The sequence below is a fragment of the Humulus lupulus genome, chromosome X (assembly GCF_963169125.1).
Source record: "Humulus lupulus chromosome X, drHumLupu1.1, whole genome shotgun sequence".
NCBI classification, from domain to species: Eukaryota; Viridiplantae; Streptophyta; class Magnoliopsida; order Rosales; family Cannabaceae; genus Humulus; species Humulus lupulus.
Window position 1 is genome coordinate 153,369,076 of NC_084802.1, and position 16,793 is coordinate 153,385,868.

The 16,793-nt window shown below is 37.5% G+C and overlaps 1 protein-coding gene across 1 annotated transcript; it reads right to left on the reverse strand.

Moving 5' to 3' along the window:
- Nucleotides 1–7,953: 7,953 nt before the first annotated feature.
- On the reverse strand, nucleotides 7,954–15,666 carry LOC133803214 (protein DCL homolog, chloroplastic). The gene is made up of 3 exons (XM_062241188.1): nucleotides 14,988–15,666; nucleotides 8,734–8,848; nucleotides 7,954–8,395 (listed from the first exon to the last, which is right to left on the reverse strand). The coding sequence occupies exons 1-3, from the start codon at nucleotides 15,383–15,385 to the stop codon at nucleotides 8,216–8,218; spliced, it is 693 nt and encodes a 230-aa protein (XP_062097172.1). The 5' UTR covers nucleotides 15,386–15,666; the 3' UTR covers nucleotides 7,954–8,215.
- Nucleotides 15,667–16,793: the final 1,127 nt, after the last annotated feature.

Genomic DNA, 16,793 nt, shown 5'->3' on the forward strand with positions numbered 1-16,793 from the left:
TCATTTGTATTTTATCATTAACTCTCACTAAGTCTCTTGTAAATGATAAATCTGTGAACTTAATCACATATATGAGCACTTAATTATTTAACCATTTGTACCAAGCTATTAAGGAAATCAATTTTTCACTTCTTATACAGAAGCTTATAGATTTCATATCTGTAATAAATACTCTCATTCAATTATACTATTGAATCTCCAAGTTATAAGTATAGGCTATGCTGTAGGGACAAGGTTTTAACAAACAAGTCAAAAGACTCAGATAATATAATTAATAGAAATATTATCATTCTGAATTTAGATCGAGTAGACCTATGATCAACGTTATGATATTGATTAAATTTGATAATAACGATACTTAATTATCTATCAATAATCAGTGTTGGTCCTAGTCCGATGTAACAAGATACATTCGATCTTATCCACTAGGTCAATGTCTTGGACAAGACACCACACCATTGTGTAAGTATATCATATCGTAGATTACCAAATCAACGAAAATCCTATGCACTGATTTAATCATATGACTGATTCTTTTGAACATATAATTACAATTATAATCCACTGTGACCTAGTCACTATAAGTGTAACTATACATATGTTCGGGATTTTATAGATGTTTGTATTAAGCAATAATCAAGTAATTAACCACGCAAGAAATGCCATTGATAAAAAAAATGATTTCTTCTCCTTTTATTGATAATCAAAAGTGTTACATAAGAAATATGGTTCTACAAGAGCATAAAATTGCAACAAACTCCCACTTGCACTTTTAAAACAAATTAGGCATGTTATTCAAACCCAATCCTTCTAAATGCTTCACAAATGTATTTTATACCAATGTCTTAGTAAAAGGATCCGTCAGATTATCTTCTAATGCTATATTCATTGCTTTGACATCACCCCTTGCCACATATTCTCTGATGTGTGGTACTTTCCTCTTTTGTGGCTTCGAGGTTCTTTTGAATTGGCTATCGCCCCATTATTGTCACAATACAGAATGAGTGGTTTATCCATTTATGGAATAACACCAAGATCTGTATAGAATTTCCTCAAATAGACTATTTCCTTAGTTGCCTCAGACGCAACTATGTACTTAGCCTTTATGGTGGAATCTGAAATCGAAGATTGCTTGACGCTTCTCTAGATTACAGCTCCACCCCTAAAATTAAATACCATTCCGAAAGTAGACCCACTTGTCATCAGTCTGAAAATTAGAATCAACATAACCTAATGGTTTCAAAACTCCATCCAAATAGACTAGCATATAGTCCCTCGTCCATCGAAGATACTTAAGTATGTGCTTGACTGCGACCCAATGTTCCTTTCTAGGGTTTGACTAAAATCTGGTCACAACTCCCACTGTATGGAAGATGTATGGTCTAGTACACAACATTTCATACATTAGACTCCAAGTTGCGGATGCATAAGGAATTCATTTCATCTCTTCTTCCTTGTCAAGAGTCTGTGGAGACTATTTCTTAGAAAAATGAATTCCATGTTGAGACGACAAACGTTCTTTCATGGAATTTGTCATAGAGAAACACTCAAGCACCTTATCTATGTAGGTCTCTTGAGATAGAGCCAAGAGTTTGTTATTTCTATCACAAATAATCTGAATACCAAGAACATAACTCGCTTCACCCAAGTTATTCATCTAGAATTGGGTTCTAAACTAGTTCTTTATGTTTGACAATTTCTTGAAATTGTTTCCAACAAGCAAGATATTGTCTACATAAAAGATTAAGAATACCAAATTTTTATTTGTGTTTAGTTGGTAAACGCAAGGCTCATCGACATTTTGTTCAGCCATAGGTTTTAATGATCTCATTAAACCTTAAGTTCCAAGAATGTGAAGCTTGCTTAAGTCCATACATTGACCTATTAAGCTTACAGGCTTTATGTTCATATCCCGTAACTTTAAATCCTTCTGGTTGATCTATGTAAATGGTCTCATCAAGATAGTCATTGAGAAACACTATCTTGACGTCCATTTGCCATATTTCATAATCATGACATGCAAGTATGGACAAGAGTATTCGAATGGATTTTAACATTGCTACCGGAGAAAAAGTTTCCTCATAGTCAACCCTTCTCTTTAGGTGTAACCCTTTGCCACGAGTCAAGCCTTGTATGTCTGAACTTTTCCATTAACTCCTCTCTTCTTCTTGTAGATTCACTTGCACCCAATAGCCCTAAAATCATTAGGTGCCTCTACAAGATCCTAGACAGAGCTAGAGTACATAGACTCCAATTCTTGGTTCATGGCTTCAAGCCAAAGATCATTTTAAAAACAACCCATTGCATGTTTAAAAGACAATGAATCATCGTCATGAGTGTCCTCAACTACCATGTTTATTTCACCATCCAAACCATAGTGAACCGGGTTCAAATAAACCCTCCCACTACGACGAGGCACTACGACATTCTAACTTGGATTTGTGATTTCTACATCATTCCAATTTTCATCGACTTGCATTGATGGAGGAGGAACAGGAGATACGATCAAATCTTATTGCATTTCCTCTAATACTGTTTTGCTACAAGGTTTGAAGTTCATCATATAGTTGTTTTCTAGAAAAGTAGTGTTTGTGAGACAAACATTTTCTTGTCTATTGGACTATAAAATATTCTGCCCCGAGTACCTTTTTAGGATAGCAAATAAACATGCAAACTTCAGTTCACGTTTCCAGCTTTCCTTCCTTTTTTTCTCAGAACGTGAGCAGGACACCCCATTATTTTGTAATGACGCAAACTAGGTGCACGACCATTCCGTGTCCCCGTAACATTTAAAATGTCATTTGCATGTGATTGCGGTCATTTGCGGTCTGGATTGTATCTCACCGGAAAGAAGTCAGTAGAGTTGAATAGATAATCATAAATCTAATTGTTTCCATTGACGTGTGGTTGGGACGCTCATCATGTAACATCCTACATTTTCTCTACGTGGAAATTTTAAAGGAAAATAATATTTAATTAAAAAGGGGTTTAATTATGAAATTATGAGATTAAATCAAATAAGATTTACATAAGTTTTAAAACCATAAAGAGATTGTTATCTCTTAAAATATATTATTATTTATTGAAAATAAATAATAATAGATCATAAAATTTTACAAAAGAGAATTTATTTAGTTAAACTTATTGGACTAAAATGTTATTTGAGTTAATTTGGTGTTTAGAAAGTTAAAATAATTTTAAGAAAATGACTTACTTGAAGAGATATTAATAATTTGGGGTCATAAACATAATTATTATAAAATTATTTTTTAAAATAAAAAAAGTATCAGATCTTAGTTAAATAATTATAAGGAAAATAAAATAGTAAAATCCTTATTTTCCCTCAATCTTTTACAGACCCAAAACCATTTCCCTCTCTCTCTCTCTCTCTCTCTGTCCAAATGTTGCTCTCTACGAGTCGTCGATGACCACCATGTCGGCGTCTCTCGTAGGAACGCACCTGACCAGAAGATGTAGAAGCCATCAAACTATCGGCCACACGGGCGCCCAAACCTCACTTACCACTTAAGGTCCCCAAAAAGTTCAATCTAAATTCGGCCTTTGTAATGATTTTCGACGAGATTTCGGCCATCTCGAGCAACCCCAAGCCAAATGGCCACCACCATCATATTCCTTAGATCATTGGCTTTAAAACTCAGTAAAGGATCAAACTCAAAGGTTGCAGGAATGTGAAGTGGATGTTCGTTGGAATCCATAGAGATTCCAAACTTTTAGGCATAGATCCGAGCACTTCCAGGCCATTACGAGTTGTGCAACCACCCCCACGACAATCCTCAGGACCTAGGCTCCAAAACCCAGTGGTTCTTTTCCCCAACCACCAGCATTGGGTGGTGACGCTGCTGAATAGAGACTTGTTTCAAGCTCCAAAGACCATCGTTTGACTCGTATCGTTATCCTGAGCGCATTGGTACACTCACTGCAGGTACGGGTTGAGCAAAGGATGGATATCTGAAAAAATGTGGTTAGGAACAGTGGATGCATTGAATGAGGGGTGGAATCAGGATGAACTCACAGCTCCTTGAGCATCATACGCCTATAAATACAACATCGATCCAAGTTGAAAGAAACTACCACTAAGTGTGGAGAACAAAAGACAAACACATTTCTAGAAAGTTACTCCCGACTAAATTTTAATTGAGCAGGACACAAACTCTTAGAAGGAGGTGATGTTTGTCCTTTGGGACCACTTCAATAATAAGGAGCATAGGAGCAACGAGGCCCTTTACAAAAAGGACGATTAGAGTGCGAGTACGGAACAGTGCTGAGCAAATCTGGGCCAACGGCGTGCTTGCGAGTGTGAAGACCAATGAGGTGTAAGCATGCTCGACAGGAAATTTGTGCCTCGAGTGACTTTTGAATGGGGAGGCTACATCAAGGTAGCATTTATACAATCACCAAGCTGAGGCAATGGCGAGAATAGAAAGCTACCACTATTTCCAAAACTCTTCGGAGCCTTTGATCACACCCGAAGCACTCCATCTTCCTCTATTGCAAAATGGGGAAAAATAGAGTGAGCAGGTCCTAGTCCCTGACTCAAGTGAGCCTCACACCCAAAAAGATCCCCTGTTTTTTGTACCATCTCTCTTTGCGAATGGGGAAAAATAGGAGTGAGTGGGTACCATGTCGCCATCGTAGACGACTACCTTCAGGTTATGGGGAAAGCAGACCTTACCACTCCAGTCGAGTTTACGGATTCCAAAATCACACCTGCGACTGCCTGGACCATGACAACCTTGAAAGATGGCGGTGTCGATTTAAAGTCAATAGCCTCTTGAAGAGCTTCGACTCCATCCCTTCCACTCGACTGCTTCACCAGCCTAAGAATCTCTAACCTTGGTGGCCCGGATACAGCAAAGCGAAAGACAGGAACGTGGTCGCTAATTCAAGTCAGTCTTCCGCAAATGTGAAGCCTGACTTGGGGGACAGATGTTATACCAATTTTGATAATCGTGATGTGGCAGCCCATATAGCTGATGATGTGTCAAAATGAGTGATGGCATGGCAAGACTCGGCTTCAAATCATTTGTTAAGGACACACACAAATCATTTGTAATGAAACACTGAAGAAATAGCTTCAAAGTTGTAATTTAGAAACCGAGATATAATGGACTAAGTGGAGTTAAGAATTAAACCACGTAAAAAAACTTGTCTCCTCCTCTTATTCATCCTTTTTATAGCTTAATTCCCTCCTACATATTTCGTTGACGAAATTATACACCAACAAAGTTCCTTTTATAGTAGCTTTTTTGCACCTAAACCATTTAATGAAAATAAATGGTTTTTGTACTCTGCAATGCCTGAAAAAAACCAACAACTTTCATTGCTTCTCCAACTTTGGTCATTGTTACCTGTGTACATGATCTTGTATGGTCATTTCACAGGAATGGTCGTTTGAAGAAATCATCATCCCTATTTAATTAATACGATACCACTTATGCCTTTTGATTATTTGTTACAATTGATTTTATTCACATGGTAGTAATTAAATTCCACAATAAATAAGTGTAACTACCGTTTTTGCTTGATAGTAATGAATGAGACCAACTCTGAAAAACAAAGCTTCAAATTTTGATGGAAATTGCAAATGTAGAGAAATACGCAAGTAGAGCATCAAACGAATTAATGTATTCTTTTTTTGAAAGGAAAAGAATTCATATATTCGACAACCATTTCATGTTGAATATCTTACCAATTACTATGTTGAAAACCTTGTTGATCAAAAAAACATAAAGTTTTTAATTAAAACGTTGTTACAAGTGAGCTGCACTGCATACTAAGAAATATGTAAACCTTAAATTCAAAAACAAAATATGGGGAAAAAATACGGAATCTTCCACATAATTCATAGAAAGGCGCGACTCATAATCTGGCAAAATGGGCGTTGAGGCTTACATTGATCTTAATGAAATCCCGCTGCAGCTCCTTGACAACCATGCTGAGTTTTTGGTATCATGGTTGGCTGTTGGCGAGTTTTTGTTGGTTTTCTCTGTGCTCTGCTGGTTTAGTTTATGGTTTTCTTTCACTCTGTTTGGTCTTTTTAGTGTTTTGTTTCTTTGGTGTTGTTTTGTTGTCTTTGTGGTGGTTAGTTGGTTAGTTCAGGGCTTTCTTCTTTTTAGTTTTGTTGTTCTAATTGTTGGTTTCCTTTGTTGGGACTTGCGTGTCTCTGTTGTCTCTTATGGCTGGACTTTTTCTTCTGGTTTGTTCGTTGCCCCTTCTTTTGAAGGGTTCCCCCAGAAAAAAAAAAAAAAAAGGCACGACTAAACAAGAAATAGTTGCAGGGCCTAGTATTTTCTTTAAAAAAAACGACTAAATTTTATAAAGAAAAACTTATGTGCGACATTATTTAATCGTTATTGAGATGATTACAAAATTTTAACAAAGAATGACATCAGACATACAGAGCACGACTTAGGCAATACTAATTTTAGTCATTTCGGAATTCTCAATCCATCCCGATTAAAGTTATTTTCAATGTTCAAAATGTGACACAATAAAGTCACTCTTTGTAAATTACTAAAATAAGCGATTGAGGTTCATGAGGAAAGACGTGTGGACAATAATATTTAGTCATTTTTGTGATTGATAATTAAATTTTCATGATGAACAATCTTCACTATACAGAGAACAAATGTGACAATACTTATTTTATTCGGTCCGAGAATCATAATAAGTCACGACTAAAGTTTTATTAAATGTTTAATGAGCGACACAACATCATCACACCTTGTGATTTATAAAAACTCAAGTCTATGAAAAAAGGCTAGTGTGGGACAATATTTAGTCGTTATTCGGTCAGATTTAAAATTTCCACGAAGAACAACCTCAATTAGACGGAGAACAACTTGTGTGTGACAACATTTCCTAGTTATGGAAATTTATAATATACACACATATATTGAAGAACGACATTGAAGTCACAAAGAATGACATTAGTTTCCCTATTGGTAGTTGCGCGTTGTTCTTAACTTAAACAAACGTCTAGTATTTAATGAAGAAAGACTTGTGAGCAACAAAACTTAATCGTTACAGAAAATGTAACAAAAATTAACAAAATTATTGTGAAGAACGACATTGAATTCACAAAGAACAACAATAGTTCCTCTAATGGTAGTCGCACTTTGTTCTTAACTTAACTGAACATCTAGTATCTACAAAGAAAGACTTGCGAGCAACAAAACTTTGTCGCTATAGAAAATGTAACAAAATTAATGTGAATATCGATCTAGACTTAACAAGAAACTATTGTCACGATACTGATGATTATCGTTCTAGTATTCTCAAATATTTTGGTCAGTTCCAGTTGTTAGAAGTACTGACACCTATGTCAGCGGTGAGGAGTTTTTTATTCAAAGAAATGTTTTGATTATCTATCAATGAACAAATATGGTTAGTTGCGCCTCTAACAATAACGTCGTCTTAATACCGAACGACTTTTCTACATAGAACGACATCCACACAACTGACTACAGTCACAAAAATGGTGAAACTTTTTCTCAGTTCCTGTCATTCAGGTTATTAGCCGCACAAATTTCAGCCGTCAAGAGTATTTATTTGAAATAAATGATATGATGTAGCGAAGTACATGATAAGGACATCGAGATATATAATATGGAATTATCTAAAAGACTAGATTAATCGCTACCTATGGGAGAGAATCTCACGCCTATGCTGAAACCTTTCCTTATAATTATATTCAAAAGAAAAAATATAGGAGAGGACACATCCATATATTCAAAAAGAAAAAATATTAAAAAAAAAATCTCTTATAAAATGTTAGGATATAATTTCCTTCATTTTACTACTCTTTTCCTTTATACAAGTTTTACTAAAATCCAAGTTCCCAACAAACCTAAAATTTCTTCAAATGGGAAGTGTCCAAATGAAATGGACCGATGGAAACATTTTAGAGTGAAGTGCAATTGGCAAAACACATATGAAACATTCATATATTCATACTGGGAATAATTGCAGCAAATCGTAATATCTATTGATCGCATTAACAAAACTTCAAACGTACAAGTTCTTCCAACTCGAAAATATATATATATATATATATATTTATTTAAGTAGTCTACCTTCTAATTCCCAGCGCTAAAAGAATGAGATATTGCAGCAAGAATTTTTCATTTCATTTTTCCTTTACCTTTTCTCATTTAATAGCACATGGTTAACAGGGAAGATGATTATTCTAACTTCATAATCCACGCTTTTGGCGTTGTCGGAAATGCCTGAGAATGAAGCTATCAGCGTATAAAGGATAGTTCTTCCTGATCAGGCCCTTAATGCATTTCCAATATGAAAAGTCAACCAAGCTTCCATCCTTTTGAACTATGAACAAACATCGTGATCTTTCAAAATCAGGATGATAACCAACCTGACAATTCAAGGAGAGACATACAAGATAACATTAGAATCTGATAAATACTATAAAGCAAAAAAGTAATATAATTTCTCATAATTAGTGACACGAAAATCTCCCAATAAGAACATCTTGATTTCCTTATTTAAACCAGACTTCCTATTTGTACACATTCTTGATACCAAGAACTCTCAGGGAACAAAATGAAGATGCATAAAAATGCCGAATACTACCCCCAAAAAAAATCAGATAAAAAAACAAAACTATAAATTCACACAATTCTATTATTTTTCCCAAGGGAAAAAAAATCTAGGCATATCATATGCAGAGAAAAATGAGGTGCAGAGAATTACGGTAATATAATCGATTCCACATCCAATCTTCTTCTCACACTCTGGATGGAAGGGGAGCAACTTCTCAACAACGATTTTCTCATGCTCAGGACTTAACCTATCTCCGCTTTGGTATCTGAAGATATTATTACAAATTTGCACATGACATAATAATTAGCCACCACAATAAGACAAAATATAATTTTCTAAATGTATAACAAATCAGGAAAAAACACTAGATTTTTCAGTAAGTAATCCCAGCAAAATAATTGTGCAGAAGTTACTGCAGCTCTAGTGCATAATTTTCTTGCCCATCTCATTGTGTGAAAGAAACTAATCAACTGATATCCCCAGTCAACAGGGTCACCAGTTATAATCTCAGAGCAAAATTACTACTAATTTCCAAGGTAAAGAGTAACAATCTCAGCATAAATAAGCAATAATTCGTGCACTTGGTATATTTAGAACTAAAATCCTCAACCTAAGGTCCTAACCAAAGTCAAATTGATACACCACCAATCCGCTACACTTATGCTAGGAGACCCCATAATTAGTGAGAAGAATCGGGGTAGGATATATTTGGAAAGCTGGTGGTTTCTTGTTATTTGTTTTGATTTATATTGATTTATGTTTTGTTTGGAAAGTTTTAAGGGAATAAATAGGAATGAGATGTTTAGAGCTGGGCATGACTGTTTTATTGTAATTGAGCCTTGGCTCTGTAGAGAAACCAAATCTCTCGAATATCCTGGACTCATTTCCCTTGTTTCAATAAAGTTTCTCCCTATTTTCCTCAATTTTCTCTCTGTTTGTGGGAGATACACTACTGCTATGTATCAGTTGGTATCAGAGCAACATCCTGGACTCAATGACTCGGATGGAGAATCGTTTGGATGCAGTGGAAGCAATGGTGACCTCAAAATGAAAGATGAACTTAAGAAGATACCTGAGTTAGAGCAAGGGCTGGCCACGATGGTTGCCTGCCTACATCAGCTCCTGCGACTCCAAGAAGAGTGTCGTTCCGAACCAGTGAACGAAGGACGGGAGCAAACGTCTGTGATAGGGAAGACGACCATGGTGGGCGAAGTGGCACGAGTGCCGTCAGGGGAAAAACAACCGAGGCAGGAAGCAGTGGAGGAAATTCCGGTGGGTATCGTGTGGAGGCGAATCCAAGGTGGGATATCAAGCCTCGACGGATCGAACTCTCTTCCTTTGAGGGTGACAATCCTGATGGTTGGTTGTTGAAGGCAAAAATATATTTTTCCATTCACCGAATGAATGATGCGAAGCGTTTGGGGACAACGACCATTAGTCTTGAAGGTGAAACTCTAATCTAGTTTCAATGGGAGCATCGACGGCGAACGTTTGTGACCTGGGAGGATTTAAGAACCCAAATGATTCGAAGATTTCGCCCACTTCCTGTTGGATCCATGTATCAGGAATTTCTTGCTCTCAAGCAAGACGGTATTGTATGGGAGTATCGCAAGCAATTTGAACTTCTCGCTTCATCGTTGGAAGGACTATCTGAACAAGTGTTGGAGTCCACTTTTATAAATGGGCTTCAATCTGAAATAGGGTATGAAGTAACTGTCCTTGGGCAAGCTATGGACTTGGCCCATAAAGTGGAAGTCAAATTAATGGCTCAGTGTGCAAAATTAAACAATGGACAAAGTTCAGGGGCTTCGAATTATTTATTTCCGAAGGGATTCGTTCCATGAGCGACGACCACCAAGGAGGAACCAAGCTTCCGTCAACTATCTGAATCAGAACTTCAGCAAAAAAGGGCAAGAGGACTGTGTTATAGGTGCGATGAGAAGTTTCCTCCGGGACATCGTTGTAAAAAAACAGAGTTACAAATACTTTTGCTGCAAGATATTGTCTCTGGGGAAGAGGAGGATGCCATTGATGAACCAGTCGAAAAGGAGGAGGGACAAGAACATCAAAGGCTTGAGAACCAAGTGGTGGAGGTATCTTTAAATTCTGTGGTGGGATTAGTTGCTCCAAAAACTTTGAAATTAGTTGGGCAGGTTGGTGCTCAATTGGTGGTGGTGTTGATTGATAATGGAGCAACTCATAATTTCATCTCTAAGGTATTAATTGATACTTTGAAGATTCCTATTACAGAAACAGAGCAGTATGGCGTGGTATTGGGTACCGAGCAAGCTACTAAAACACAGGGAATTTGTAAAAGTAACTCTGCAAGGGGTAGAAATTATTGAGGACTTTCTTCCTCTCGATTTGGGTAGCACAGATTTGATATTGGGTATCCAATGGCTAGAGACATTGGGCGTGACTCAAATTAATTGGAAGATCCAAACTATGAAATTCACATTAGGGAACACAGCAGTAAGCTTAAATGGGGACCTTCTTTACACAAAACTCTTGTCTCATTGAAGGCTATGATGTGATCCATTAAACATGAGAAACAGAGCTTGTTAGTAGAACTTGGGACTATATCAATGGTGGAGGGTGACGAACCAGAGGTGCCCCCTTCAATTGTGAGGGTAGATGTAAAAGATGTTTTTGCTACACCAATGGAACCGCCACCAATAAGGGGCCAAGAACATGCCATTAATTTGCGGGAAGGGACTTTGCCGATTAGCGTTCGGCCATATCGTTATCCACAAGTGCAAAAAGATACTATCGAGCAGCTGGTCCGCAAGATGTTGGCAGCTGGTATTATCCAGCCGAGTGTTAGTCCATTTTCTAGTCCTGTATTATTGGTTTGCAAGAAAGATGGTTGCTGGAGGTTTTGCGTAGATTATCGAGCCTTGAATCATGAAACTGTGCCCGATAAGTTTTCTATCCCAGTCATTGACGAGTTCTTGGACGAACTCCATGGAGCCACAATTTTTTCAAAGCTAGACTTGAAGTCGGGATACCATCAAATCCGAGTGCAGCCTGTTGATGTACCGAAGACTGCGTTTCACACACACGATGGTCACTATGAATTTCTTGTGATGCCATTTGGACTTACCAACGCACCAGCCACATTCCAATCACTTATGAATGAGGTTTTTCGTCCCTATCTTCGTCAATCTGTGTTGATATTTCTTGATGATATTTTAGTCTACAGTCGCAGCCTAAGTGACCATGTTCAACACCTCTCCGTAGTCCTTCAGATGTTGTCCAAACACAAGCTGTATGCCAACCTTAAGAAATGCACTTTTGCTCAAGAAAGGTTGGATTATTTGGGTCATGTCATTTCAGGAGAGGGAGTGGTTGTTGATTTATCCAAGGTGCAAGCAATGATTGACTGGCCAGTTTCTAAAAATATAAGGGAATTGCGAGGATTTTTAGGTCTTACGGGCTATTACCGTAAGTTTGTTAAAGGCTATGGCGAAATAGCCTGGCCATTAACTGAGCAATTGAAGAAGGATAGATTTGGGTGGAATAATAGTGCTTCGTCTGCTTTCAGAGCTCTTAAAGAAGCCATGACCTCGGTTCCAGTATTGGCTCTTCCAGATTTTGACAAACCATTTGTGGTAGAAACAGATGCGTCTGGATATGGTATAGGCACAGTTTTGATGCAAGGGCAACGACCAGTGGCTTACCATAGTCAAGTATTGGGGCAACAAGCTAGATTGAAGCCGATATATGAGAAAGAATTAATGGCAACTGTTTTTGCAATTCAGAAGTGGCGGCCGTATCTTCTCGGACGACGATTTGTAGTGCGCACAGACCAACAAAGCTTAAAGCACTTGTTAGAACAGCGTATCGTTGCTCCTTAGTACCAACGTTGGATGGCCAAACTCATGGGATACAATTTTGATATTCAATATAAACCAAGAGTTGGAAATCGAATAGCTGATGCCTCGTCCCGTGTCAACCAACCCGTGGAACTTAAAGATTTGTTCATCCCTCAAGGGATCGATTGGGGCACCATTCAACAGGAGATTCAGCAGGATCCATTTTTAACTCGTATTGTTTCAGATTTGCAACAAGGACAGCGACGGGCAGTGGGTTTTTCTTCAGAACATGGGAAACTTATGTACAATGGACGGTTGATGATACCAAGGGATTGTTCTCTCATTCCCACTATCTTACGAGAGTATCACAATTCTCCCCTTGGTGGCCATTCTGGTGAGGGTAAAACATTTCATCGTATTGCTTCTGATTTCTATTGGTTGGGTATGCGAAAAAGGGTGGCTGAATGGGTTAAGGAATGTGAGGTGTGCCAGAAACACAAGAACTTAATTATGTCTCCTGCTGGTTTGCTACAGCCAGCCTATAGCTTTACCTTCGTTAGTGTGGGAGGATTTGACTATGGACTATATCGAGGAATTGCCTCGGTCACACGGGATGGACACTATTTTGGTAGTAGTCGATCGATTGAGTAAGTACGCTCACTTCATTGCACTCAAGCATCCTTTTAGTGCCCGCGGGGTCGCTGAAGCTTTTCTCAAGGAAGTAGTACGACTCCATGGGGTACCTCAGTCTATCATCTCAGACACAGACAATTTTTATGAGTCACTTTTGGCAAGAGCTTTTCAAGCTACACGAAACTGAACTCCGCCATAGCACCGCCTATCATCCACAAATTGATGGTCAATCAGAGGTTGTGAATCATTGTTTGGAGACTTAAGGTGCTACGCTTCGGGACAACCCCGTTCATGGATGCATTGGTTAGCCTGGGCGGAATATTGGTACAACACTTCCTTTCACACGGCATCAAAGCACACCCCATTTAGAACACTGTATTGCTGAGACCCTCTTGCTCTTATTCAATACAAGGATGGTACTACTTTGGTCTCCTCTGTTGATGAGCTGTTGGCTGAACGTGATGCGCAATTAGATGATATGAAAATGCACTTGATTCGCACTCAACAAAAGATGAAAGATTCAGTAGACAAGAAGAGGAGAGATGAGCATTTTGTAGTTCGGGAGCGAGTGTTTGTGAAGCTGAAACCATACCGTCAACGATCTTTAGCTGTTAGAAGAAATGAGAAACTGTCCCCCCGTTTCTATGGACCATTTGAGGTGCTATCTCTTGTTGGAGAAGTTGCTTATAAGCTGGCCTTACCTGCTACGTCTTCAGTGCATCCCGTTTTTCACATTTCTAAACTTCGTAGGGCTCATGGTATAGCTCATTCGTCCCCCGTGCTTCCTTCTCAGTTAAGTCTTGATTTAGAGATGCTTGTTGAGCCAGAAGAGTTGCTGGAAGTTCGCTGTCGTCCAGATAATGCATAGGGGGCCATGGAGGTTTTGGTCAAATGGAAAGATCTGCCACTGTTTGAAGCTACTTGGGAAAATTATGACACTTTGTGGCAGCAGTTTCCTCAGTTCCACCTTGAGGACAAGGTGAAAGTTTGGGCGGCGGGTAATGATAGACCACCAATCTGCTACACTTATGCTAGGAAACCCCGTAATTAGTGAGAAGAATTGGGGTAGGATATATTTGGAAAGCTGGTGGTTTCTTGTTATTTTTTTTGATTTATTTTGATGTATGTTTTGTTTGAAAAGTTTTAAGGGAATAAATAGGGATGAGATGTTTAGAGCTGGGCATGACAGATTTATTGTAATTGAGCCTTGGCTCTGGAGAGAAACCAGGTCTCTCGAATATCCTGGATTCATTTCCCTTGTTTCAATAAAGTTTCTCCATATTTTCCTCTATTTTCTCTCTGTTTGTGGGAGATACACTACTGCTGTGTATCACAAAACAACTTACTTCCCAAACAATATACCAATAAGGGTATCCCCAACCATAGATTGTAACTGTACTATTGGGTTAAAGACCAGAAAAATCACAAGCCGAAGCCAGCGTTAATACGGTGAACCAAACCTCAGATAGGTATCGTACATAGTTACATATTAAACTGAAATGTCATATTTTTGCTTATGAAGGCTAAAGTCTCTGCAAGACCTATGATATCCTATGGTTGCAGTAGAAGTATATTTCAAACCCTTGGCAAGAAATACTCGTATAAGTAGCCTTAAAAATAAAAAATAAAACACTTAATAAGTGTTCAATTGAGATTGAGCAGAGCACCAAGCCCTGACAGTTTTAAATTGACTACAAAGCTAAACAGGTAAACACGAGCCAATTCACCAGGCATTCCCGCTAAAGTTTCTATACCCAGAATGAGTTCCATAGACCCTTTTGCATATCTTAATGCATAGAAAAAGAGTTATTTTACATGCCAAACTATTGCTCGAATTAAGTCGTAGAGACAATTACAATCGATTCAATCAAATACCAAAACCAAACAGAACCAATCAATTTACAATAGAAATGAAATGAAAACATTCAATTTTAATTTGGAAAAAGAAATTAGTACCTTCCAGAATGAATAAGCATCCTAACAAAGCCAACCAGAGGAACAGTGTCTTCCAAAATCTTGTCCTCCCAATCCACCCACTTTTCCTCATCTTCGTGGTCCTCATAAATCCTCTTCCGCTCATTTTCCTCCTCCTCCTCCTCCGCTTCCTCCGGAATTCCAGACAAGTCCCTTATCGGAGACACGGACGGCTTCCTCAGCAAATCCGGGCCGAACACTTCTTGTCTTTCGATTCTACTACGACCACCGTCTGACCCAGTCTTAATGGCGCTTAAACGAGTGTGAAGAAGAGACGTCGTTGAGCGAAAAGGAAAAGATAAAGTCACGAGGCAGTGGTGAGAAGAGAAGGAATATATCTGAAGGTTAGCAAGTTGAGGTGGTTTCGCTATGGAAGCCATGGCAGAGGCGTCGACCAAAATAAATTATAATGAAAATTCTTTCTTCTCTGTTAATCTAAGTTCTCAATTCACACGCATTATACAAAAAGAAAAAAGTATGAGATTCGAAATGGTTTCTGACGGGGGATGCACTATCTACCAACTGCCCACATTATTCATCATCATCAACAACCATGGAATTGGAGGGATGAATTTATAAGGTTTGTTTCTGTAACAGATAAGTTGCAAAGCAGACCCGGCCCTGGCTCTACAGTCTCCACCTCCCGCTCTTATTCTGTGGTTGCCTTGCCAACTTCTTAATAGGCCGGGCCTACTATCTGGATCCTACGGGATACTTCCAGGCTTTGGTTTGGAATTCACGGGTTTCATGGGCCATAAAGATTTCCGCTTCGGGATAACTTCATATCTACCCGTTTGTTTTTAGAGTTAATTAACTAAATAAATATGGAAAAGTTGAGAAACTAAAAATGAAATACTAAATATATTTAGTTAAATTTTACTCATTATTATAATGAGACTTCCCAAATTATTCTTATTTAAGCACATAGTTGTAAGTATTATTATAGTGTGTATTATATGTGTCATAGTTAAATTGGAAATGCATTCTAATTATAGTGTGTCATATATATTTCTTTTATATAAAAAGTATATAGATAACAGAAATTCTTAGTTTTTACCTTTTTTTTTGTTAACTTTAATAGAATATTCTTATATTTAACAGAATATTCTTATATTTAACGCTAGATTGTAAACATGACTTAAAATTAAATAAATAAATTAATATATGATATTTTAAAAATATTTTACAATGATAATTATTTAAAAATAATAAAATCACACATAATATAATTTAAATAAAATTTAATCAAAATTAAACTTCACATATTAGAATAATATCATATTAAACATATAATATAATATAATCTACAATCAACTGGCAAATAACTTTTTTTTTTTTTTAAATCTAGCAACCAACTCAAATTTAAAATCTACGTATAATACTATATTATATTAAATATATAATATATAATCTATTGTTATTACTGTCAAATTAAAAAACTAGAACAAAAATAAATAAATTAAAATATGAAAATTTTAAGATATTTTATGATAATTTAAATAATTAAATCATATTTTGTACACCCTGAATATCATCATGTACTTTGTTGAGGCAGCTCGGGCAAAGCGAACTAACAAAAAGCCATAACCAATGCGCCACGTGTTCACCATTCATCCGTGGAAATTTGGTACGATCCCCTAAACAAATAGCTCGAGCTGATAAATCATTTAGCAGCTTATCACCTGGAACCATTGTATAAACATGGCACCAAAAGACACGAGCTAGCTTTAAATTAAGCTCGTGGTACATCAGAGGCCTGACATACCCCAGGATCTTTGTAAAGTTGAC

Excerpts from the sequence above, each read along its gene's own strand:
- LOC133803214 (XM_062241188.1), bottom strand. The coding sequence starts at position 15,385 with ATGGCTTCCATAGCGAAACCACCTCAACTTGCTAACCTTCAGATATAT. Across the intron at positions 8,849-14,987 it reads ATGCTTATTCATTCTGGAAG|ATACCAAAGCGGAGATAGGT; the intron begins GTACTAATTTCT and ends TAATATCTTCAG. Across the intron at positions 8,396-8,733 it reads GTGGAATCGATTATATTACC|GTTGGTTATCATCCTGATTT; the intron begins GTAATTCTCTGC and ends TTGAATTGTCAG.